Source organism: Epinephelus lanceolatus, chromosome 12, assembly GCF_041903045.1.
Source record: "Epinephelus lanceolatus isolate andai-2023 chromosome 12, ASM4190304v1, whole genome shotgun sequence".
Classification (NCBI taxonomy): Eukaryota; Metazoa; Chordata; class Actinopteri; order Perciformes; family Serranidae; genus Epinephelus; species Epinephelus lanceolatus.
Genome location: NC_135745.1, coordinates 2581960 through 2609141, shown reverse-complemented (window position 1 = coordinate 2609141; position 27182 = coordinate 2581960). Strand labels below are relative to the sequence as shown.

Sequence of the window (27182 nt, the reverse complement as noted above, 5' to 3'; positions counted from 1 at the left end):
TTGAATTTTAGAGGTCAGGGTTGGCGACAGCTACTTCCCAGTAGAAAGTACCCTATAAATGGTGATTTTGTATATATCTAGCTTATCACTTTTTTCATTTAATGTCCTGGGTTTAAATAGGTCATAACATAATCTTTGTAAATATCTACAGTACAGGCCAAAAGTTTGGACACACCTTCTCATTCAATGCGTTTTCTTTATTTTCATGACTATTTACATTGTAGATTCTCACTGAAGGCATCAAAACTATGAATGAACACATGTGGAGTTATGTACTTAACAAAAAAAGGTGAAATAACTGAAAACATGTTTTATATTCTAGTTTCTTCAAAATAGCCACCCTTTGCTCTGATTACTGCTTTGCACACTCTTGGCATTCTCTCGATGAGCTTCAAGAGGTAGTCACCTGAAATGGTTTCCACTTCACAGGTGTGCCTTATCAGGGTTAATTAGTGGAATTTCTTGCTTTATCAATGGGGTTGGGACCATCAGTTGTGTTGTGCAGAAGTCAGGTTAATACACAGCCGACAGCCCTATTGGACAACTGTTAAAATTCATATTATGGCAAGAACCAATCAGCTAACTAAAGAAAAACGAGTGGCCATCATTACTTTAAGAAATGAAGGTCAGTCAGTCCGGAAAATTGCAAAAACTTTAAATGTGTCCCCAAGTGGAGTCGCAAAAACCATCAAGCGCTACAACGAAACTGGCACACATGAGGACCAACCCAGGAAAGGAAGACCAAGAGTCACCTCTGCTTCTGAGGATAAGTTCATCCGAGTCACCAGCCTCAGAAATCGCAAGTTAACAGCAGCTCAGATCAGAGACCAGATGAATGCCACACAGAGTTCTAGCAGCAGACCCATCTCTAGAACAACTGTTAAGAGGAGACTGCGCGAATCAGGCCTTCATGGTCAAATAGCTGCTAGGAAACCACTGCTAAGGAGAGGCAACAAGCAGAAGAGATTTGTTTGGGCCAAGAAACACAAGGAATGGACATTAGACTAGTGGAAATCTGTGCTTTGGTCTGATGAGTCCAAATTTGAGATCTTTGGTTCCAACCGCCGTGTCTTTGTGAGACGCAGAAAAGGTGAACGGATGGATTCCACATGCCTGGTTCCCACTGTGAAGCATGGAGGAGGAGGTGTGATGGTGTGGGGGTGTTTTGCTGGTGACACTGTTGGGGATTTATTCAAAATTGAAGGCACACTGAACCAGCATGGCTACCACAGCATCCTGCAGCGACATGCCATCCCATCCGGTTTGCGTTTAGTTGGACGATCATTTATTTTTCAACAGGACAAAGACCCCAAACGCACCTCCAGGCTGTGTAAGGGCTATTTGACCAAGAAGGAGAGTGATGGAGTGCTGCGGCAGATGACCTGGCCTCCACAGTCACCGGACCTGAACCCAATCGAGATGGTTTGGGGTGAGCTGGACCGCAGAGTGAAGGCAAAGGGGCCAACAAGTGCTAAACACCTCTGGGAACTCCTTCAAGACTGTTGGAAAACCATTTCAGGTGACTACCTCTTGAAGCTCATGGAGAGAATGCCAAGAGTGTGCAAAGCAGTAATCAGAGCAAAGGGTGGCTATTTTGAAGAAACTAGAATATAAAACATGTTTTCAGTTATTTCACCTTTTTTTGTTAAGTACATAACTCCACATGTGTTCATTCATAGTTTTGATGCCTTCAGTGAGAATCTACAATGTAAATAGTCATGAAAATAAAGAAAACACATTGAATGAGAAGGTGTGTCCAAACTTTTGGCCTGTACTGTATGTCTGAATACTCAATTTTATTATTTTTGTTGTTTTTTTGTTAAGGGACAGCACTTTGCACAAAATCTGTAGAATTCCCCTTATATGACACTGTCCCCACTTTAGATCCAGTTGCTGCAAAGATGCATTATGAGCTGTTAATAAGTGCATATTAATAATTTATTAACGTTTATACGACACTGTTCCCACTTTAGATCCGGTAGCTGCAAAGGATCATTATTTACTATTAATAAGTGCATAATTAAGCATTTATTAACTGTAATATGGCATTTATATTAACTTCTTATAGTCTCATTAATGTTAATAAACATCTTGTTAATATTGATAAATTGCCTATAAACTCTTAAGGATGTTCTAGTACCCAATAATACCTTATAAGCCAATAATAAATGTGTTGTATACTATTATTAACACTCATTAGGTCTTATTAATGTTAATAAACACCTTATTAATTTCATCTTATAGGGTCTTATAGTGTCTTATAAACCAGTAATACATGTGGTTATTATTCTATAATTAACCCTAAATTAATAAATTATAATTAATGTAAATAGACATCTTATTAATATTTAGTATAGCTTTCTAAACTGTTACCAAAGTTTCTATTAAGTGCTTATAATGTTCTTATAAGCAATAATAACTGTCAGTTAAGCTGTAATAAACACTTATATAGTCTTATTAATGTTAATAAGTATCTTATACCATCTTATAAGTGCTCATTATTTGTTAATTTGTGCTTACAAAGCATTACTTAACGCTTATTACAGTACCTTAATATGAAGTGTTACCAAATTTCCCAGGCCTACCAAAAGTCTTCCGGAAGCCTGCCAATGCCCCACCCCCACCTTTCTGGGGGTGTGCCTATAGATTCCACTGTAACAGCCCCGACATCAAAAGTTGTTTCGAAAAACGTCATATGAACTCTGTTTTTAGCCCCACTGTAGCCTGTAGCTCTGACTGTTTCTCTGTGGCTCTGTGATTGCTAATGGCTGGATTTTCATTTTTGGGTGCACTATCCCTTTAAATCATTTTGAAAAGGTTGCTCATTAAGAGACTTACATTTTAAAATACCTTTAACATAAATTAAGGTAGTTCAGACAGTGATGATGTGTTGTTGAATGTTTGCATCAAAAGTTAGTACAGCCCACTCAGTGTGATGATCTGAGTGACTGGGAAACCTGTTCAGATGGCACACACACCCATTAAGAAGGAACAAAAAGGTTCATCGTGATGCTAATTATGTGTTTGAGCTCTCTCACCTTTTAAGATAAACAGAACCACATTATGTTGCATGCAGTGAAAGTACCACGCTCCTTTTCAGTTAAACTCTGCAGGCTACGTGCAGCTTGACCTTTGTTGGGGCTGCATGCGAGGAAGAAATGCCAATTTCAGCCTGTGATCTCTCACTGACTGACTGAACAGCCTCATGGAAGTGACATTTTACAATTCTTCATATTTTAATTCGTTAGTTTAAAATATGAAGATTTGTAAAATGTCGCTTCCATGAGGCTGTTCAGACATCAGCGGTAAGGTGCACTGTAAGTGCACTTATTGTTATGATCTTTGTGACATAGTTTTTTCTTTCAATTATTTTATGTAACTGATCATTTTTTAGAATAAAAACACAAAAACGATAGAATACTTTTGTATTTCTTTTATCGGAATGAGAAACTGAGGAGTCCCCACAAGGCTGACCCAGAGACGCCCCGTCTTGGCTTCTGCTATCCGTGATTGTGTTATGCTGTTATAATAAAACATTAACAGTGACCTTATCTTATTTTGTTTAGAGGGGTATAAAAGCAACTGTAGATAACAATACAATCTTGCTAAAGAAGGGCTATGGTTGCTGGGGGGTGAGGAGCCCAAACACATTATTACACTATAGGTTTCGGTAGTGACTGTTTCAATAGTGACATTCCTAGCTATTTTTCAGGATAACTAAAGAATACTAGCAGTCACATGGTTAACAAGCACATGTTTGAAGAGTTGTTCACACAGAAAAACATAATATTTTGCATAAACCCCCCAAATTTTAACATAATTGAAGAGAACATGTGTTCAGTAGTGACAATTTGATTTTCAGACTTTGGAAGACATTTATTCAAAAAATGATGGGAGTCAGCGACTTACCAGGCAGCCATCTGGGACGGGGGTGCAGTACTACCCCCCTTCTCAGAAACTCAGGGGTGTGACTAAAATTCAGACTCAACCAGTGCATTAAAACTCTTGTGTTTCGGTAGTGACATGAAAACAAGGGACACTATTTTTTTAGCATAGTTTCTTAATTTAAAAATTAATCCCACAATACATCTAAATCTTTCCCCAAAAGGCTGACCCAGAGACGCCCCGTCTTGGCTTCTGCTATCCGTGATTGTGTTATGCTGTTATAATAAAACATTAACAGTGACCTTATCTTATTTTGTTTAGAGGGGTATAAAAACAACTGTAGATAACAATACAATACAATCTTGCTAAAGAAGGGCTATGGTTGCTGGGGGGTGAGGAGCTCAAACACATCATTAGCGTCTAATTCATGCATGTGTGGAGAATACTAAAGATGCTGCAGTTTCCTTAAAGACCAAAATGCACTAAAAGCTTTCAATTGATGCCTTTATGGTGCACTGCAGGCATCAGATTTAAAAACCCAACAAACCAGAACCTTTCTCTTCTCTTTCATCTTCATGATTAATGCGATGGAGTAATTAAGTATTAAAACACGCACACACAAAAAACAATAGTTTGCTCTAGGCTTTCGCACATATTTTAAATCGGGTTTAAATTGGGCTCGGGCCCATGATTACAGTTAATTGGACGGGCCGGGCCGGTCCCGGACATAACGTGCACGGGCTCGGGCCCGGTCGGGCTGAATTTTTTGAGCCCGATCTAAGCTCTACTATAAACGCAGTGTGGGGGCTGGGAATCCTGTTCAGATGGCCACTCGCCATCACTCAGTAGGAACAAAAGGGTACAACATAATGCTAATGCTCATGTGATAAATAGAAGAGCCGAGGAGTCATTTTCACACTATGTAAAACAGCTGAATGAGCGGCGCTTTGTGAAATATCGCTTCCATGAATCTGTTTAGACAGACAACGACAGATCAATGAGGTGAAGCCATGCTGCATGTGGCAGGCAGAGCGTGTGCAGAGCGTTGTACAGTCTGAGCGTCAAAATAATAATTAAAAAAGAATAGATCTATGAAATCATTTCCAATATTCACAAGCTGTTTTTATCTAACAAAGGATTCTGCTTCAGTCCATATTTGTTGGTGTGTAGTCTTTGAAAAACAACATTTTGGCTGAGGTTAAAAAAAAGCTTTTTTTCTTTTTTAAAAGTCTTTTGCACATTCTGTAAATGGAGTGGGGTGGTCTAACAGCAATCTAACACACCATAAATTACATTTATATAGCCATAATAATGGTATTATGTACATATATATACATATATATATATATATATATATATATATATATATACATACATACATACATATATATTACTATATTTATTATTATACAACATTATTATCATTACCACTGCTGATAAACTCAGCCACTAAGACTAATGATTCAAACAGCCATGATTCCCAGCCATATCACTTTAATTTTCATACAATTCTTTTGAATAACAAAATGCTGAAGCATAATATTTATGACCTATGATATGGTAGCCTGATAATCATTAAATATGCTCTGTGTGGAAAGCTCTCTCCCAAGATTACAGTAATAAGAGGCGCAGTAAAGCGCTTCAGCTTCCACACTCACTGCTCCTCCTGGTGGATAGACAGACCATTGCAACTGGTCTCTACCAATTAAACTTAGGGGCGTTACCAGTCGGCCCCATATTCTCTATGTCATCGCGGGGGATCTCATTAGAGCTACAAGCCTGGCCAGGTGATCACAGGGACCTGTCACGGATCAGTCAGGGCTCTACCGCGGGCCAAGCGGAAATTTGAAGTGGCTGCGTCTGTATATGGCTTGTTTTTACATAAGCCATTTATATCTACATAGGGACTGGGTCCTCTTTAATAGAGATCACCATGTTGCACCACCATGTTTCTACAGTAGCCTCAAAGAGACAAACCAAACACTGGTTCTAGATAGGGCCATTTGTGTGTCGTAGTTACAAACTACAATGAGCAGCGCTCGAGTTACACTGGTTTGTACCATTAAACTGCTTTATTAAGTGTTTTTAGCAGTTTGAATCACCTGGTCCATTTGTTTTGGAGAGGAAGAGATGTGTGCGCATGTGCATGCGTTGCAGTCGCTCCTGCTTGTTTTCTTAGTTTTCCAACTTTTTTGCTTTATTAAGTGACTACTTTCATTTGTATTTGTATGACATTTTGAAGCTCCGCCCTCTTCAGACATGCTGATTGAGAGATTTCTGGTCTATTTCTTCACTCTGGAAATACTACTTTCATTCGGACCTGGCATTATTGCACAACAACTTCATGGCTGCATTGTTTACTCCAGAGATCAGCTAATCGCCCTGAGGCCGGCCGGCTTGGTGGCCGGAACATCAGAGATCCCCGCTGAAATGTGGAGGAAAACACATAGAGGATACAGGGAAGATTTAAACAGCAGAGGAAAAGAGCAGGGTTGAGACAACGGAAGTTTATGGAGAAGAGGCAATATAAGCCGTGTCTCCCCTCTCTCATCATGGGCAATGTGAGGTCGCTGGCAAATAAGATGGATGAGCTAACAGCAGTCGCCAGGAGTTAGAGGGAGTATAGTCTGATGTGCTTAACCGAGACATAGCTGCACCAGGACATACCCGACGACATCTCCATCAGTGGATTTCACACTCTTCAGGCTGACCAGGATTGCACCGAGAATGGTAAGCGCAAAGGAGGGGGGCTTGCTATTCTAGTCAACAACTGATGGTGCAGTCCTGCCAACATTACTATTAAGGAACGAATCTGTTGCCCGTACATTGAACTGTTTGCTGTTGGACTCAGTCCGTATTATTTGCACAGGGAGTTTTCACATGCCATCATGGTGACTGTTTACATCACCCCTCTGCCAACCCGATGTTGGCATGTGACGTCATTCATTCCGCCATAGCCCATCTGCAGACTCAACACCCGAGTGCCTTCATAGCTATCTTGGGTGACTTCAACCACGTCACCATGGCAACATTGCCCAACTTTACTCAGTATGTGAGCTGTCCTACTAGAGAGGGGAGAACACTGGACTTGCTGTATGTAAACGCCAAGGATGCATACAGCTGCTCCCCCCTCCCCCCTCTGGGTAGGTCAGACCACAACCTGGTGTACCTCAACCCCTGCTATGTACCTCTAGTTAAGAGCCAGCCTGTGACCATGAGGACAGTGAGGAGATGGTCGGAGGAGGGTTATGAGACACTGCGGGGCTGTTCTGAGGATATCAGTTTCTGTGTGGACTCCACTGTCCTAGCCAGGACTGTCAATTGTCATCCAAATAACAAACCGTGGGTTAACAAAGGACATCAAAGCTATCCTCATCGTGAAGAAGAGGGCCTTCAGAGCTGGTAACAGGGAGGAGGTGAGAACAATACAGGGGGAACTGAAGGTGAAGATCAGGGAGGCTAAGGAGAGGTACAGGAGAAAGCTGGAGTGGAAACTCCAGCAGAACAACATGAGAGAGGTCTGGAGTGGAATGAGGACCATCACTGGCAGCGTGGACAGGGCCCATCCCCCCTGACTCTTCTGTTGTCTGTCTTGGACAACCATCACCCGCTCCACTCTCTCCCACTCCTCCTTCAGGCCCTGATGGTGTCAGCCCCAGGGTGCTCAAAGCCTGTGCCCCCCAGCTATGTGGAGTACTTCAGCATGTCTTCAACAGTGTTGGGTAAGGGTTACTTTAAAAGTAATCAAAGTATGCTACTGCGTTACTTTTTAAAAAAGTAACCAGTTACTTTACTGCGTTACTCCCTGAGTAAAGTAACTCAATTATTTTAAAAGTACTTCCAATGTTACTAACTGAGAAAAGCAACTCAAGCACTTTTAAAGTACTTCTGAGTATTCTACATTTCCTATTGGGCAATGGACCACAGGGCGCTAAGCCCACATTTTTTTGTCTCCAAAATTAAAGTTATGTGCTGTGTTCAAAACCGCATACTACATACTACATACTGCCATACTACATACTACATACTCAATCAACAGACAGTATGCAGACCGTTTACACTGTAGCATACTACATGATAACCCACAATGCATTTCGCTCCTGGCTGAGCCGAAATCAGCCGGCCTTAAGCTGATTTCGCTTAAGCTCTAAACTCTGTAAATATATAACTTTAGCAACATTTGAAACATTTTTAGGCGAGAAAGTAGCCGTTTAGATCCACAACGTGTTGAAAATCTGATCAAATACCAGCTGTTTACAATTTTGTTCGGACGATTTCGGAGATTTCGGCGCTGCTCAAGCTAGCCGTAGTGAGCAATGCACTTCCGGTTATTTTCACAAAATAAAACACCCGTTGCCCTTTCTTATACAGAAAACCATAACGATAAAATTTGTGCTTTTACTTTGAAAATGGGAGGCGGACCTACCCTTGATGTAGCTAGCTTGAAACCGCCATTTTGACCGATCCCGTCCCGTTAACGGAATTTGACCGTTCAAAATGCTTCACCGGAGAGTCTTGTCAGTTCTGAGACGAAGATCGGCCTGCTGTCTTTGGTACATCATGCTTGCAATCGACTTGGGATTGTTCTCAGATGTAAGTTTCCTTTTTAATCAACTATAAATCTAATCATAATATACAACGCAATATAACATACCTCACAGCCTGAAAATTGGAGGGAAAAATGTACATCATTGAACAACAAAGTTGTTGTGAATTGAATGATTTCATAAAGTTTCATAAGTTATAATATACAGTAGTAATAAATATAAATAAATAAATAACTTCTTCTTTTTTCTTTTGTCCTGTTCGCGGCAAGGAAGTGACGATCGATGACGACACGTTACATTGCATCTTGGGTAATTTGAGTGTGAGTAGTAAGCTCATGATGTATACATTTCTGGCAAATCTAGTATGCATCCGGGAACTTCTCGCATACTCAAAATCGCATACTGCGCAGTGTAAACACACTACATACTCAAAGAGTTAGTATGAGTAGTAGGTAAGTATGCGGTTTCGAACAGACCCATGGACCACTTGCCCTTCACTGAGATCCAATTCTCCCATCACAGCCGTCACTTTGACCAGTAGAAACACAGAACGATTTGCTGCCGTAGACAACTGTACGACAACAACACCCCAGCATTTTTAATATTTCCTCTAGGGATGTTACCGCACAGAGTAAAAGGGGGAAATGATGGTGTGAAACAGCAGAGGCACTTTGTCAACCCGCTGAGTTAACGTTACTGTCATTAGCATCAAGCTAGCAAACAATGGTACATCCTCATGGTCGGACATAAAGTAATAACATTAACAAATAGCGGCGGGGCTTTTACTCACCACAACTGCAGAGGCTTCCAGCTTCATTTGAAACAAACTACATTATAGACGGTCCGTTATTTATTAATCTCTCTGTGTGTTTATATATTTACTTTGTATCCGCTCCATTGTCTTTCTAAAGTTAACATATCGCACCGTTATTTCAAACTCAACACTTGTTTCAAATTAAAAGCCCCTTATAACCTCGGCTGAGAGAATCCCTCCATTTTCTAAATAGGCTTTTATTCTGAAACATTTGTCAGAACTTCCTGTGGAAGATACAGTAGCTTGACAGTTTACGTATGGCGCTTCAAATGTGGCTCTTGCCATCTGCTGACACTTTTAGGTGACTACATCAAAATGTCGGCTGGCACATGAACAAACACAGTGACTCAAATAATAGTGAAAGTAATAAAAAAATAGGACAAGAATAACCCAATGACATCACACACGCCGTGAAAGACGACCAGGGATAATTGGTGAGGACCAGGGATAATTGGTGAGTACCAGTGTGTAGCGTGTGCCAGGCATAATGCAAGTCCTGAGTCTGAAATATGTCTGTCAGCGAGTCCTACTCCACCTATTTAGACTCCATCATAGACAACGGCAGCATTTCTCTGACCACGTAGCGAGCCACAAGCTCCGTGGCTTCTTTCAGACTGATGGGTTTAACGTTATCTCCGTTATTAGAACCAAATGACAGCCGTTGCTGTTTCGGAGCTGAAGGACCAGCGTTCTAAAAGTAACGGAAGTAACTGATGTCTTGTTTGAAAATGTACTTAAGTATTTGATTACTCAAACAGCAAACTAACGTGTTAGGTTACTCGTTACTGCAAAAACTAATCAAAGTACTCTAACGCGTTACAAAGTAACTCTGGTCTTCAACATGAGCCTGAGACTCGAATCTTGTTCAGGTTACTAAATTTATTTTTAGGGCCCGAGTGATGACGAAGCCGTCCGCGAAGGACCCTATTGTAATCGCGCTGTTTATTATTATTATTAATTATTATTATTTATTTATTTTTTTATTATTACTATTAGGGCCTGAGCGACAACAAAGTCGTCTGCGTAGGACCCTATTGTAATCGCACTGTTTATTATTATTTATTATTAGTATTATTATTATTATTGCCTAAGCGACAACGAAGTCGTCTGCGTAGGACCCTATTGTAATTGCGCTGTTTATTATTAGGGCCCGAGCGACGACAAAGTTGTCTGCGTAAATCAAGCTGTTTATTATTATTATTATTGTTATTATTATTATTATTATTATTATGATTATTATTATTACGAACATGTAATCTCTAATTTGGCCCCTTTCCCAAATTCAAAAACTCACCAAATTTGGCACATGCGTTTGGTCTGGTGAAAAATTTGATATTTTGACAGTGTTGTATGTGGAAGATGAAAATGTGTACATATGTGTAAGTTGCCCAGACGCACAAAAAAGTCTCTGCCACTAATGGTGTACTCCAAACAGGAAGTCGCCCCTTTTTGATTTCAACTTTTCATTTTGGCGGCGATTTTGTGATTTCCACAACCTTGTATTTTAACAAACTCCTCCTACAGATTTTGTCCAATCAACTTCAGATTTGGTACAGATCATCCTGAGTCCACGCTGATCGAAAGTTATTAAAAGCTTTTCAGTATGTCAAGGGGTGTGGCTGCTATGGCACCGCCATATTTGATGCATCCCCATGCATATTCGAGCAACTCTCTCTCACATACTTAATCCTAACTGCTTAAAAATTTCTGTACATGACAAGAGCCCTGCCCTGCACGCCACCTATTCTCATACTCACTGTAACTCATAGCGCCACCTTGTGGAAAAAGGAAATGCCATAGTTTTTATATTGATAAACACCAACCCCATACTCAACTACATTTTGTGGCCGCATATTTCTTAAGATGATTAATCTCCACAGTGACACAGTGTGCTGCCATGTAACAGGCTGGCCATGGCAACTTTCGATCCTTCGTCATGGAATATCAAGTTCTTATAACTCCATCATGCATTGCTCTTATTGGCCACAATTGTGTGATCATGGTCTGCCCCTGAACGCATCTGCATGGCAATATATTGGTCTTACTCATATAACTGCTTCAGTTATGCATGCTGCTGGCCCCCTGCATTGGCGTGGGAGAGCAAGGGCCTGATCACAGATGCTTGCAGCTTTAATTGTCAATAATCTTGTTAGATTTTCTTACATTTTCACTTTATTTACCCTATACGATATATCTTTCTACTCTTGAAAGGAGCACCTGTAACGGCAACAATTTCCCCCCGGGGATCAATAAAGTATTTCTGATTCTGATTCTGAGACGTCTGCAGATTATTCAGCTTTCAGTGAAAACCTCCTGAACATCTGGGCCCGTATTCACAAAGATTCTCAGAGTCCTCTCAGAGAGCTCCTAACTTAGCCTAAAAATTCCTAGCAAGGAATCTTAGCTTAAGAGTGATTCAGGGAGTTTCTGAGAGCAGCTCTGAGCAAGGAGGGGACAGAAACTTTTATCTTAGTGAGGAGGTGTGGTTGACCCCATTGCTAGGTATGACGCAGTCTTCTAAAAGCTGTGATTGGTTGTTACAAAAAGGAAAAAAGAAAAAAAAATGCAATCCTAGTAATGAATGGACAGTGAAATCAACCGATCATAGAACTTAGACTGTATTAAGAAATGTGTAATCCTGAAAATAATTTTACGTCATGATGATGAAACTCAGCAAAATTAAATTAATTGTTACACAGCTTCAAAACGTTTGAATGTACTTCATTCACATGCCGATTATGATATTGATTTGCTTATTGTTATGTTTATTCGCCATGCTGGTAATTTTACTACTTAATCTATTTGATATTAATTGTGGACGCAGACTCAGCTGTCAGCAATTACTGCAATGGCCCTTTCTCTACTTCCTATCCCCCTACGCCCTTACTCGAACCACACCCATACTCAAACTTGGCCTTCATTTTGATCTCAGCTACACATAGGCCTGTCGCGATATGCGATAAGTTGGTTAATTGCACGGTAAACTAAAAGGGAGACCGTAACTTTTCCGGCCGCGCTTAATTGCCATATTCATGCGTGTCTGTTTTCCTCGTATCTCTCCACCAATGACACTAGATGACAAGAACGTTCACTGCCGTGCATCGTCTGGCAGTCAGGTGAGTTGGTTCATTAGCGTAATGAACGGAGGGAAAGCTCTTGTCATTGAGTGTCTTTGTCTCTGTGGGGGAGGCGGGGCTATGGGCTACACACACACAGTGCAATCTTGTGAGGGGGAGACGAGGCGGAGAAAAAAACAGAGAGTTGAACGTAAGAGAAAGACATGGAACTTGTTCCTAAACCAAATGCCACGGCCCTGAGTGGGAGTGTTTTGGATTTAAACCAAATGACAGAGGGGAGCCCAGTAATTTCGACGAGCCGGTATGCCAGGTTTGTTCTAAAACCATCTCAACAAAAAGAGCGAATATGACCAACTTAACTGCACACCTGAGAGTCTATTTTTTTGTGTTTTTTTATTTTGATATTTTAACGTGTAATTTCAGATATTTAAATCTTCTTTTTTGCATTCCTAAATATTCTTGTTAAATAAATGGTTATTTCTCTTTAAAATGGTGTGATTGCATCAATATGCCTTTATTATCATTACATAAGTTTAGTTGGTCTAAAAACAGCAAAATCACAACAATAATAAAAATGGTCTTAAAAGCACAATATTATGCAATATTATTGCTTATCACAATAATTTTTGATGCAATTAATCGCCCAGCAAAATTTGTTATCGTGACAGGCCTAGCTACACACCTTTGAAGTTTGATGACTGCATCTTGCAAAGTTGTGACCCTATCACGTTAACAAAAGCTGTTCACAGACAGACAGACAGACAGACAGACAGACAATAACACCTAGCACAATACACCTGGCACAGTACTCAAAATGGCATCTCTGGTAGTTCCCACTACAATGCTTATACCAGACCAGTATGCATGTAGCAGCAAAACCCTTGAACCTGTAGAACTGAGCACAGCTGATTTTAATTGCCAATGAGTTCAACATTTAATTTGTGAAGTAGACACAGTGGTGTCATCTCGCAAAAGCTAACAGTGTGTTTTATATGTGTAAATCTTCATAGGAAAAGTATATTAAACAGTAGATGATTTTAACACACACCTTGTAGCAGTGATCATCAGCATGGGTCATTCTTTATGCTTGCACACACAGAAGTCATGAGCAGAATGGGAAAAGTGTGATTAACTTTAGCAGAAATTTGTGTTAATAAAGCCTGCAATTCAGGAAAGAAGAACAAACATGACCAATGAGTGTCTTTCTAACTAATCAAGGGAATTTTATTGGACCATGTTAACGTTCGGTGCAACTAAAAAACGGGGAGGCAGTGGTGCAGCTCTTACCTTGCCAATGTACTGGTAGTCACTGCCTGTATACTCCTCCTGTAGGAAAAACTGATTCCACATCCAGCCTCGTCTCACTCTTTTCAGCTGCTTTTCTTTGATCACTGCTTCCGTTCTCTCTCCATCTTCTGACTCTACTCTCCGTTCATTCAAAGACAAAGCATTCAAGGACAGGCCGAGACAGAGCCACACAGCGCCCAGTGAGATAGTCCTCATGTCTCTGGAGGTGGTTTAGGATGTACAGGTCACAAATGTCTTATCTTCTCAGCTAGATCACATGGAATTGGAAGATGGCTCTATCGGTCATAGTCCTTCAGGTTTTGACTGACTGGAGAAGAAGCTGTAACACAAGCAGGGAAGTAGAAATGAAAAAATAACTTAAGCAACTCTGAGGTCCACATTTAATATGCTTGATCTGTGAGGGCAGTTTATAGATTTCTTGGCACCTGAACTGTTTGATGTAGGAGTGCAGAATTTTCATTTTATTGATTTGGAAATGTATGCGAACTAAGTTGTGGTAAACAGAAAGAACAGCAGAAACAATCACCATTTACAATTGCAGCACAGTGGTCTGAGTGGGAGGTCATTGGGGTTACTAACCTACTGGCAACTCAAGTCAAAGAAGCATCAAACAGGTATAGGTATAGGTATAGGTATAGATAGGTCCCTGTTGTTTCTGGTACTTTAATTCTTTATTAGGGACCTCAGCGGAAGGGCGAAGTCCCTTTTGTTTTTGGTGTGTTTATTCTTTATTCTAGAGCCCTGCACGGGACTGTTTTCTTCATCCCGCTCCTGCCCGCTCCCACTGAATTTCTGACCATTACTGCCCGCAACCGCAACGTGTGTGTTACACTCCCGCCCACTCCCGCAATGTGTATGTCCACTCTCGCCCGCTCCCGCAAAACTCTGAGATTTTATGCCGGCACAATAATAGAGATGCATTGATTTTGTGTCTTCTCCCGTCCTGCAGGAGAAAACACGTCATTTTATAGGCTATTAATAAAGAGATTCATGGGGTTGTTTGTTTTGTTTCCCTGGCCTGCATGTCTTCTGATGCACTGGTCAGGAATAGCGCTCCAATTTCATTGTTTTCATTTAGTTTTTAATGAAATAAAGGCTGTTTCATATTCTATTCTCCTCCTCTGTATTTTATTTATTTATCTACCTTTATATAATCACGCAGAGATTGAGGTTAAGGTCTCTTTTCTAAGAGAGACCTGAATAAAAAACATTAATGAGATAAAGATAAAGATAAAGCCTATGCTCAATAACACCGGCATCATCACACCTCTTTATGTAATTAACAAATAGCAACGAGAGTAGGCTGTGAGTGGCTCAAATAACACTAATAAATAACATAAAATAAACAAAGTTAACGAATGAAACGAATGAATTTAACAAATGAATCACTTGGCCATAATATTGCTGTGGAGGAAGAGAATGTTGCTGACCGACTGTGGTCCCAATCCCATGCGTCTCTCTTCCAAGATGCGCCCACAGACACCAAAGCCCGCTCTGAAGGTGCACTGGATGCGGGGATACTGAAGATAAAACGCGCCAGCTTTGAGAGTGCTGGGAAATAGAGGACTCAGTGCGCCTTCAGACCTTGTTTGAGCTTCTTTTCCACATCATTTGTTAACTCCATCCTGTCACTATAGGCTACATCCTGATCCCGCAGTGGACTTTTTAGCCGCCCGTTCCCGCCCGCAGCAAAGTTCAAACCGCCTGCTCCCGCAAGATTTGGGTTGGATCCCGCAGGACCCGGCGGGACCCAATCCCAATGCAGCCCTCTATTTTAGTCTTTAGTCTTCTTCCGCCACCTCTTTGAGGCCTAATTTGCCCCCCTAAACATGCTCAAAAAAATGCAATCACCAAAATTGACACGCATGTCAGGACTGGCGAAAAATTTGATAAAATGAAAAAATTTACCCCAAAAGTGCCAAAATGGGCTCTCTAGCGCCACCATGACACACTAAAATGGCCGCTGCTGCCTGTAGGAATGTCGTAGAAAGATCAAACCAACACCCCTGACCTAAATCCAACATTAAGATTTCGCCTCAAAAATGCTCTTTTTTCAAAAAATATCTTCTCCTACACCTTCTCCTACATATCTTCTCCTTTATCGTATCGGCTTCAAACATGCTCACATGACAGGCCAAGTCCTGCTAAACAGATCTTCAGTATAAATTTGTCATTACTCGAACGGTACAGGTGAGGTGCCATATAACCTCCTGACTATTTTTCGAAAGAAAAGCTGATGGCCAACACATTTTAAATGGCCAATGCGCCCCGTAGGAATGCTGTAGAAAGATCAAACCAAAACTGGCTTGTTCGTCTCATCAAGACCTACAAATCATGCACTGACACCCCTGGCCTAAATCCAACAGGAAGTGAGCTATTTGCCCTTTCAAAGTAAGATGCTCTTTTTCAAAAATTGTCTCCCCGACACCATTTATTGTATCGGCTTCAAACTTACACACTTGCCAGGCAAACTCCTGCTGAACAACACTACTGAATAACATTGTCATTACTCGAACGGTTTGGATTTAATGGCCTCTTAAAGGTGACATGCCACACAACCTCCTGACAATCTTCGAAAGAAAAGATGAGGGCCAACACATCTGAAACTTGCTACCAAGATCACATTTTGGCTCCACAAACATAAAACCTACATGGCTGTGTTCGGCACGAGTCTATCTCTCTGCTGGTATGTTCAGATTGACCATTGGACCCACGTTTATTGTATCAGCTTCAAACACGCACACATGACAGGCCAACAGATCTTCTAAATAAATTTGTCATTACTCGAAAGGTTTGGATTTTATGCCCTCTTAAACATGACGTGACGCAAAACCTCAGGACAATCTTTGCACCACCTAGACAGACTAAAATGGCCACTGCAGCCCGTAGGAATGTCATAGAAAGATCAAACCAGAACTGGCTTGTTCGTCTCATCAAGACCTACAAATCACCCCTGACCTAAATCCAACAGGAAATGAACTAGTGCCTCTGAAAGTAACATGAGCAAATGTGGAGAAATTGTCAGCTGTGAGCTAGACATCTTAAACTTGTGACCAAAATTGCATTTTTGACTCCAAAAACATAAAACCTATATGGCTGCGTTAGGGACCAGTGTATCTCTCTACTGGTATGCTCAGATTGATGATTGGACCCATGGTTTGGGAATTCAAGGCAGGAGTTCGAGACATTTTAAAGCCATCTCCATCTGCCTGGTCTCACACAGCTTGTCTCTCCATCTCAGTGACGGACTCAGGATGTTTGAAGGGCAGGGGCGAAAAGGAAAAAAAGGCCCTATTGGTGCGCAAATGGCCACTGCGGCCCGTAGGAATGTTGTAGAAAGATCAAACCAAAACTGGCTTGTTCGTCTCATCAAGACCTACAAATCATGCGCTGCTACCCCTGACCTAAATCCAACAAGAAGTGAGCTAGTGCCTCTGAAATTTACATGAGCAAATGTGGAGAAATTGTCAGCTGTGAGCTAGAGTGGAGAGGGGTCTAAAATCATCTAAAACTTTTGTCTTTAACTGTCTATGTGGGCTGGAGGCTGAAACGGCGTGAGTCCGAGGTCCCGCCCAACGCTGCTTGCAGCTTTAATTTTTGTTTGTTTTTGTTTACATTGAATGCATATTAAAATGCTTAGCAAGCAGTGACATTCACTAATACTGTGCTTGTTAGTTATATAGTTATTAGACTTTTTGCCGATATCCGATGTATAACAACTCGTTGTGTGGATAACCATTACCAGCATTGATAAATCGGTCTCTTACATATTGAAATTAACATGATACTCGTATCGTGATGGCACACCAGCAGATGGAGACATGAAATACAATGTTTTTTGATGTACATAATATAATTCATTTCAAAGCCAATATCACCCAATACCTATGATGTGCCGACATTATCGTGCATCCCTAGCACTTGAGCATGTAGTACTGACTTCATTTTTCAACCTGAACCATATTGTCCCATGTCTTTGTTTTGTCTTTATTTTTCAGAGATTATCAGTAGAAACAGTAATAATGCCTGCACACTTTTTTCTGTAGTGGACAGACTGACCAACCCCACCTCATCACTCCCTCCTGAACTACTGTCCAACAAGTCATGTAATGACTTTGCAGCCTTCTTCACAAACAAAATATTACAGATAAGACAGGCAGTGTGCAGCTCCAGCTCAGGAATGATAACACTTGTGCCTTCCTGTCCTCCAGTTAATCTAGGACATTTTAGCCTCCTAGATTACACAACTCTAACAGAAACGGTTTCAAAATTAAAGCCCACAACATGCTGCCTTGATATTCTGCCTTCAAACTTTTTTAAAACCATTTTTAACTGCATAGCTCCGGATGTACTGCAGATAATAAATACTTCTCTTACAGCAGGCCAGTTTCCCCAGGCCTTGAAAACTGCAGTAATAAAACCTCTCCTAAAAAAATCAAATCTGGACGCCACAACAATTAGTAACTATAGGCCAATATCAAATCTGCCATTTTTGGGGAAAATCATTGAAAGGGTTGTCTTCCAGCAAATCCATACTTTTATGATACAAAACAATCTTTTTAACACATTTCAGTCTGGATTTCGGCCACACCACAGCACTGAGACTGTACTTATCAAAGTCTTCAATGATATTCATCAGAATAATAAACTCCATAACTGCCTTAAAGACATAAAAAATTGGATGAGCACCAATTTCCTGATGTTAAATTCAGACAAAACTGAAGTTATTGTTCTTGGCCCCAAACAACTCAGAGACTCTTTATCTGATGACATAGTTTCTCCAGATGGCATTGCTCTGGCCTCTAGCACTACCGTAAGAAACCTCGGAGTAATATTTGATCAAGATTTGTCTTTTAATTCTCATTCAAAGCAAACCTCACGGACTGCATTTTTTCATCTGCGTAATATTGCGAAAATTAGGCCTATCCTGTCCCGAAAAGATGCAGAAAAATTGGTCCACGCTTTTGTTACCTCAAGGCTGGATTACCGTAACTCTCTATTATCAGGTAGCTCTAGTAAGTCCTTAAAAACTCTCCAGCTAATTCAGAATGCAGCAGCTCGTGTACTAACAGGAACTAAGAAACGAGATCATATTTCTCCTGTTTTAGCTTCTCTGCACTGGCTCCCTGTAAAATCCAGAATTGAATTTAAAATCCTACTGTTAACTTATAAAGCTCTAAATGGTCAAGCTCCGTCATATCTTAGAGAGCTCATAGTGCCATATTATCCCACCAGAACACTGCACTCTGAGAACGCAGGGTTACTCGTGGTCCCTAAAGTCTCCAAAAGCAGATCAGGAGCCAGAGCCTTCAGCTATCAGGCTCCTCTCCTGTGGAATCATCTTCCTGTTACGGTCCGGGAGGCAGACACCGTCTCCACATTTAAGACTAGACTTAAGACTTTCCTCTTTGATAAAGCTTATAGTTAGGGCTGGCTCAGGCTTGCCCTGTACCAGCCCCTAGTTAGGCTGACTTAGGCCTAGTCTGCCGGAGGACCCCCTATAATACACCGGGCTCCCTCTCTCTCCCTCTCTCTCTCTCTCTCTCTCTCTCTCTCTCTCTCTCTCTCTCACTCTCATCCTATTACTGCATCTTGCTAACTCGGCCATTCTGGATGTCACTAACTCGGCTTCTTCTCCGGAGCCTTTGTGCTCCACTGTCTCTCAGAATAACTCATACTGCAGCGGTGCCTGGACAGTGTGACGTGTGTGGTTGTGCTGCTGCCGTGGTCCTGCCAGATGCCTCCTGCTGCTGCTGCCATCATTAGTCATTAGTCATACTTCTACTGTTATTATACACATATGACTATTGTCACACAAGTATACTGTCAGATATTAATACATACTTTCAACATATTGTACCACAGTAGCCAGAACTATAACTATAATATTATTACTTTCATTAATGTTGTTGTAAGCTACTGTCATTACCTGCATCTCTCTCTCTCTCTCTCTCTCTCTCTCTCTCTCTCTCTCTCATTGTGTCATATGGATTACTGTTAATTTATTATGCTGATCTGTTCTGTACGACATCTATTGCACGTCTGTCCGTCCTGGAAGAGGGATCCCTCCTCAGTTGCTCTTCCTGAGGTTTCTACCGGTTTTTTTTCCCCGTTAAAGGGGGTTTTTTTTGGGGAGTTTTTCCTTATCCGCTGTGAGGGTCTTAAGGACAGAGGGATGTCGTATGCTGTAAAGCCCTGTGAGGCAAATTGTGATTTGTGATATTGGGCTTTATAAATAAAATTGAATTGAATTGAATTGAATAATGATTCATGCAAATCCTCTGTCCTGGTATTACTAGATCTCAGTGCTGCATTTGATACAGTTGATCATAATATACTACTTAGCAGATTGGAAAAGTGGGTGGGACTCACCGGCACTGTGCTACAATGGTTCAAATCTTACTTACAAGATAGGGACTTTTTTGTGTCATTTGGTAACCATGAATCTGAGCGAACTACGATCACATGTGGGGTTCCTCAAGGGTCCATTCTCTGACCACTTCTATTCAACATCTATATGCTACCCCTAGCCCAGATTATGGAACATCACAACATCTCCTATCATACGTATGCCGACGACACACAACTCTATATCTCAGTGTCATCACATGAAAAAAAAAAATGAAAGGGCAAAGATCAGCGCCCACCTTGGCTCTATGTCATTGACAGCTACAAATCAAGCCAGAAATCTTGGTGTTATTATTGACTCAGACCTGAACTTCAACAGCCATTTAAAGTTTATTACTAAATGTGCCTATTACCACCGGAAAAACATAGCTAGAATTAAGGGGTTTCTGTCTAAACAAGACATGGAAAAACTTATTCATGCATTCATTTTTAGTAGGTTGGATTATTGCAATGGCATATTTACAGGCCTTAACAAAAAATCAATCAGACTGCTGCAGCTGATTCAGAATGCTGCCGCCAGAGTCCTTACAAACACCAGGAAACTGGACCATATTACACCGGTCATTAAATCGCTACACTGGCTTCCTGTGAGTCAAAGAATAGATTTTAAAATCTTACTGCTGGTCTACAAAGCCCTGAATAGTCTCGGACCAAAATACATGCTTGATCTACTGGTTCCCTACGAAGCATCCAGACCCCTTAGGTCATCTGGAACTGGTTTGTTGTGTGTTCCAAGAACAAGAACCAAGCAAGGTGAGACAGCATTCAGTTATTATGCTCCTCACCTGTGGAACAAACTTCCTGTAGATCTGAGGTCTGCTCAAACTGTCAGCTCCTTTAAATCAGGGCTAAAAACACTATTGTTTACTGAAGCGTACTCTTAGATTAAATACTTACCTGCTGTATTCTACTGCCCGTACTTTTTAACTACACACTGCTGATTTATGCCTTTTATTATTCTACTTCTTTTCTTATCCTGACTGTTCTATTTGGGTTTATTGTTAAATCGGCTGCAAATGTCAGAGATTTCAGGGCTGAGGACTGAGTCCGGGCTGAAATCTCCAATAGGAGAGGTTTCAGAGTCTAAGGAATTAAGAGGTTGGGCTGTCGTCATCCCTGCGGGGGGTGACCGGGAAGTCTGAGTCAGCTGCTGTGACTTGACACTGGGGAGCACGCTGTGAATTCAGATCTAGAAGGGAGACGTCCTGTGATGGATCTTTAGAGTTCATTACAATCTGAATAAGACCAGTGTGTGGAACCTGTGTCCGGCAGGACGGTAAGACTCTGAATGAAGGACTCAAGAGCACATAGTGGGCGCGCATTGTGTGTATTATTGTGATAATCACTCATTATAAACAGACCCAACCTATGGTTGGGCTGTCGGCATCCCTGCGGGGGGTGATCGGGAAGTCTGAGTCAGCTACTGCTGTGACTCGACACTGGGGAGCATGCTGTGAATTCAGATCTAGAAGGGAGACGTCCTGTGATGGATTTTTAGAGTTCATTACGATCTGAATAAGACCAGCGTGTGGAACCTGTGTCCAGCGGGACGGTAAGACTCTGAGTGAAGGATTCAAGAGCAAATAGTGGGCGTGCATTGGGTGTATTATTAAGGGAGACATCCTATACACTCATTAAAAAACAGACCTGACCAACCAAATTCAAGATGGTTCAGAGCCAGGGACAAGAGATCCTAGCTGAAATCTCTGACAGAGCCGGTTTTTGAAATTAAACTTAAATGTTGTCTAAGAGCACTTTTTGGTGGCAAGGAGTCGCAGGAGTGATATAGGCCATCACAGCCTGGACCCTTGGCCGTATAGCTTAGGCAGCTATACAAATGTGCTCTTAGATGCAATGTATTGAGCCTGTTTTTATTTTATGTTACTGTATTTTATTATCACTATCATTCTCAATTTCTATTTCCCTTTTTAATTGACTGTTTTTATTGTTTTAAATTGTGTCTTGTTGCTTTTAATGTCTCTGTAAAGCACTTTTAATTACCTTGTGTTGAATTGTGCTATACAAATAAACTTGCCTTGCCTTGCCTTTGTGTCTCAGTAACTGATGTGACTCCAGGAAAGTGACAGTGTAGACCTCCTCTGTGACCTGCAGTGAAGCAGTCTTTGTCTCAGGAGGTAGAGCAGGTCGTTCACTTATCAGAAGGATGGTTTGAGGTTTGATTGGCTTCTCCATTCCACATGTCAAAGTATTGAACCCTAGGTTGTTGTGTGAGTGCATGTGAATAAAACTGAGTAGCAGAGGGTACCTTGTATGGTAGTCTCAGCCACCAGTGTGTGAATAGGTGGATGTGACATGGAGCGTAAAAAGTGCTTTGACTGGTCGGAGGACTAGAGAGGCATTATACAAGATCATGTCCACTTAGTATTTGCACCATTTTTGCCTGGATGCACCATCACTGTACGTCCAATAAAAGTAGTTATTTTTGCCTCTCATGGTCGGAGGCATTATGTTTTCGGGTTGTCTTTCCATCGGTCCCATTTTCGTGAACGCGGTATCTCAAAAACACCTTGAGGAAATTTCTTCAAATTCGGTACAAACATTCACTTGGACTCAACAATGAACTGATTAAATTGTGGTGGTCAGAGGTCAAAATTACTGTGACCTTGCATCCATCGCATTCTTGTAAACGTAATATCCCAAGAACACCTGAAGGATATTTCTTTAAATTTGGCAAAAATGTTTAACTCAAAAATTCTTGTGCTATTTTTGAAAAACACAAATGTCTAATAGGATAAAATGATGACATGATGTCACCAAAAGGTCACAGGTCAACTCCACTGTGACATCATAATGTTCTGCAATGTTCTTTATAATGTTCTTGTGAAATTTACCTTGAGCACGACTTAGACACAATAACAAACAAACTGGATCAAGGAAAAAGTAAAGAGATAATTCAGACATTTATAACAACGAACTGAGTCTGTCTGTGGCAAAATAACCACTTTTACTGGATGTGCAGTGATGGTGCACAATTGCACGATCTGGTTATATTGCAGTTCAGAACCCAAACTTAATATTTATGTTTAAAATCATGCTCAAAATAAGAGAGGAAAGGCTTCAGACATTAAAAAATTACTGTGAGATAGTGGTTTGGTGGATTTCCATTGAATTAACACTAAACATCATGCCAATAATGACAGAAAGGCTAAAGCATGACCCTGTGTACCTCTAAGTGCAAACACTCCAGGCACTACTCAAAATTGGGATTCCTGGTTCTGGAAGTATCTCCTCCTTACAAATAGTAGAGAGAACGTTATGTTTTCACAGTGAAGTTGACCTTTGACCTTCTGGATATATATTGTCATCACTTCATTATTTTATTCTATTAGACATTTGTGTGACGTTTTGTAGTGATGGCCTCATGAAGCCTCATGAAGCATTTTCTTTATTTTCTGAGCCCACTAGATGGCGCTTTTTGTTCAACAGAAGGTTTAAATCACACTGAATTCCCATTCTTTGAGCCTCTCTCTTTAAACCAAGAGCGCCATCTACTGGGCTCAGAAAATAAAGAAAATGCTTCACGAGGCTCCATTCGGCCATCACTATTTTTCAAAACATTGTTTTGTCATAATTAGCATTAGGGGTGTGCTATATTATCTCGATATTTCAACTTGTTTACATATTTACGTCATACTGTTACCCAGGACAACAACAAGCATGGCTGAAAGCAATATTATTGGTTCCAAACAGAGGAGCAGCTTCAGTAGTGTGGAATAAACTGTGGCATCCTGAATGTTTTATGAACACCCCTGGACTTCTCAGACTCATTTAGCGACTTACTGCTCAGAGGGAACTCAATCAGCGGCTCCTCTGGCAGCAGCACAGTCTCTCTCCCTCTCCTCTCCTCTCTAGGGTGCGCACACAGGAGTCGGTGTCATCAAGTGATTTTGTCATAAACCTTTGGTAATATAAACCTATGTGACACTTGTAGCTCAACAAAAAACTACATAAATGTGAATGTGCGATAGTTATGGTAGTATAACAGCTTGTCACAGGTTACAGCATGATGATTAGAGGAGAAATGGCAGAGCCTAAAAGTAAAGTAAAAAAAAAACCTCAGGATTTTTCTGAAAGAGAGGGAAATTACCTATTTATTTATTTATTTAGTTATTTGTATATAAATCCCAAGGTACATTTTTTTGTATCTGGAAACTGTTTAAATGTGTAATTTGTTATAATATTGATATTGTATACAGAATCTGAATCTCACTCTGAGTTACTTTACAAACTAAATGAATTTCTGTTTAATTTTTATTGAATATTTGAAGGCAAACTGTTAGGTTGACATGTAAAACTATATCACATATTTTGTTGCAATTCTATGTTCATTCATTCATCTTCTAACCGCTTCATCCTCTTGAGGGTCGCGGGGGGGCTGGAGCCTATCCCAGCTGACATCGGGCGAGAGGCAGGGTACACCCTGGACAGGTCGCCAGACTATTGCAGGGCTGACACATAGAGACAAACAACCATTCACACTCACATTCACACCTATGGACAATTTAGAGTTATCAATTAACCTAGTCCCCAATCTGCACGTCTTTGGACTGTGGGAGGAAGCCGGAGCGCCCGGAGAGAACCCACGCTGACACGGGGAGAACATGCAAACTCCGCACAGAAGGGCTCCCACACCCGGGATCAAACCGGCAACCCTCTTGCTGTGAGGCGAGAGTGCTAACCACCACACCACCGTGCCGCCCCAATTCTATGTTGTTAATTAATAATAAAATGTTTTTGTTTTTTTTTATACTAATTTGTCATATCATCAAGAATATTGCTGTCAAAAAATAGCCTACCCACTAATATTGTGATATTAGCTTAGGGCCATATTGTCCACCCTTAATTAGCATAAGAATTCTTTAGTTATGACCAATACCATTATTAATGAGGTCATGGTGACCTTTGGCCTTTGCTAACCAAAAACTTCAGTTCACCCTTGAGTTCAAGTGGTAACACATTCTCACTCTGACCTCGTCACATATCGATGTTTGGTCGTGGCCTTTCCACAACGACGTGACGTGCAAGATACCCTGGGTGCATTGGTTGTTGACGTTCTGTGATGCCTTGTCAACTTCAGCTTGTTACAAGCATTATCAGTTTTGAGAATGCACATCCGTTTTTACAGGAGATATACAGTCTCTTTCAAAATAAACGCACTGCGTCAGTACAACACCGCAAATTGATGTTTCTTTTCCTTCTTCAACAAACGCATGTGGTTACATTTAGCCAACACACGCATGTGGTTGGGTTGAGGAAAAAAGAACAGGGGTTTGGCTTCACAGACTTATAGGAAGTGAACACCAGCCTCCCGGGTGAGAGTCGGTGGTTGTCCACCACGCCTTCCGCCCGCCCTACTCGGACTTCAGCTGACTTAACTTTCATTTTTGTATCGCCACATATCCCCCTGATGCCACCAGGCGCCCTTAAACAGGAATGGAACCCGCCACAGATCATGCCAGTGTGAAAGGACGGCTTTTTTTGTTGGTGTCAGACGCTGGAAGTCACTAACTAACTAAAGTGCCGGTTTTCGTCAACTTCGAAGTGAGACCTGGTTGCAATTGGACAATAATGCCAAGAATAAAATAACCGTTTAACAGATCCATTATCTTTTTACCCTTAATCAGTGGCTCCTCCTCAGGTGTAAAGGATGGCTAATATGTAATTGTAATTCACTAGTTTATTTTAGTTGCTTCTACTCTGCAGTTATTAAAATACCATCAGAGAAATGCTACACTGCCTTAGGGCTATCAAAATTGCTCAAAAATAACGTTCGAATATTCGTTCCAAAAATAACTCATAGGTTCGAACCATTCAAAATTTTTTTTTCGCATTATGTCCACAAGAGAGCAAACTAATACAAGGAAATATACTTCTGTATGTATTAATACAAGGAAACATAACTACTTGTAGGTATTTTTATTTCAACATAAACGTCTTTGAAAACATTTACATAACTACACATTAAAACACATAAAACAATTATCTATAACATTACGTTATAAACGACTGCGGACCTCTCGCTCGCCCCCCCTCTCTGACCCGTCAGGCCACACCGCCTGCGGAAGCGCTGCGAATAGCCTCGAAGCGCCAAGAAGCGAAGCCACTTTCCTTTCAGCACCCATGTTAACCAATTGTGTCATCCACACCGGCTGCGCCGCGACGCGCAGCTCCGTGGCCGCTCCCACCTCCCACTCGCAAAGAGGACAGCTGCGGTGGTGTTTTTTTTTCTTCACAATCGAATATAAATTTTCACATTCGAAGGTCCATTTTTTTTTAAAATTCGAATTTAAATTCGAATTTAGAATATTCGTTGACAGTCCTACACTGCCTGCAGATGTTTGATGCATCGAAATACCACTTTCATTCACTAAGTCCACTAACCACTCTTTTCTGTTTTTTTTAATCATTAAGATGTTGTAAGTGAAACACATCATGTAAATGCTTCAAAATAAAAGCCAACCAGCAAACAATGAATGATATATGTTTCATGATGTATAATTTGATCCCAGTTACCGAACAAATACAGAAAATTAAACAGACCAAGCACCTTGGATGAACCATCCTATAAAGTGAAAACTAAAGCTAGACACCCACACAATTCCACAAAGAGTTCTCTAAAGCTCATAAACAATTTGTACACACTCACACAGCCTTTTTCCCTGACAACATTAAATATTCCCATTTACCACTGCTGTCTCTCCATAAACACAGTTTTCTTTTTGCCTGGCATGAAAAGGACGACACAAAAATGCACTCCCACCCCCACTGCCCAGCCTTACAGTCATTAATAACACACGGAGAAACATGGTTAACAAAAGCAATAGAGTCAGACTATCATTTCACATTAACACAAAAAAGGCAGAAATCCACTGAAAAGGCTACTGAGAGGCTGTAATAACAGCAGACACACAGAGCATTACTGACACCAGTGAGAGGAAACTATCAAAGGTAAGTGGCATGTAATCTTCACTATCTATGACGACTGAACTCTGAGGCTTGAAAAGGCTTTTATCAAGATGTGTGTTTACACAATGACAGGAGTGAATAATAATAATAATGATAATAATAATATACTTTGACTGATATTACACCGAATGATAAAGGTAACACTGATACCTCCTT

General features: G+C 40.9%; 1 protein-coding gene across 1 annotated transcript in view; it reads right to left on the bottom strand.

Moving 5' to 3' along the window:
* LOC117272017 (cadherin-6-like) overlaps positions 1-27182 on the bottom strand; it is a 334683-nt gene that overhangs the window by 214877 nt on the left and 92624 nt on the right. The window contains exon 2 of the mRNA XM_033650671.2: positions 13611-13950. Coding sequence (XP_033506562.2) covers positions 13611-13826 — 216 coding nt within the window. The 5' untranslated portion in view covers positions 13827-13950. The remainder of the gene's footprint in view (positions 1-13610; positions 13951-27182) is intronic.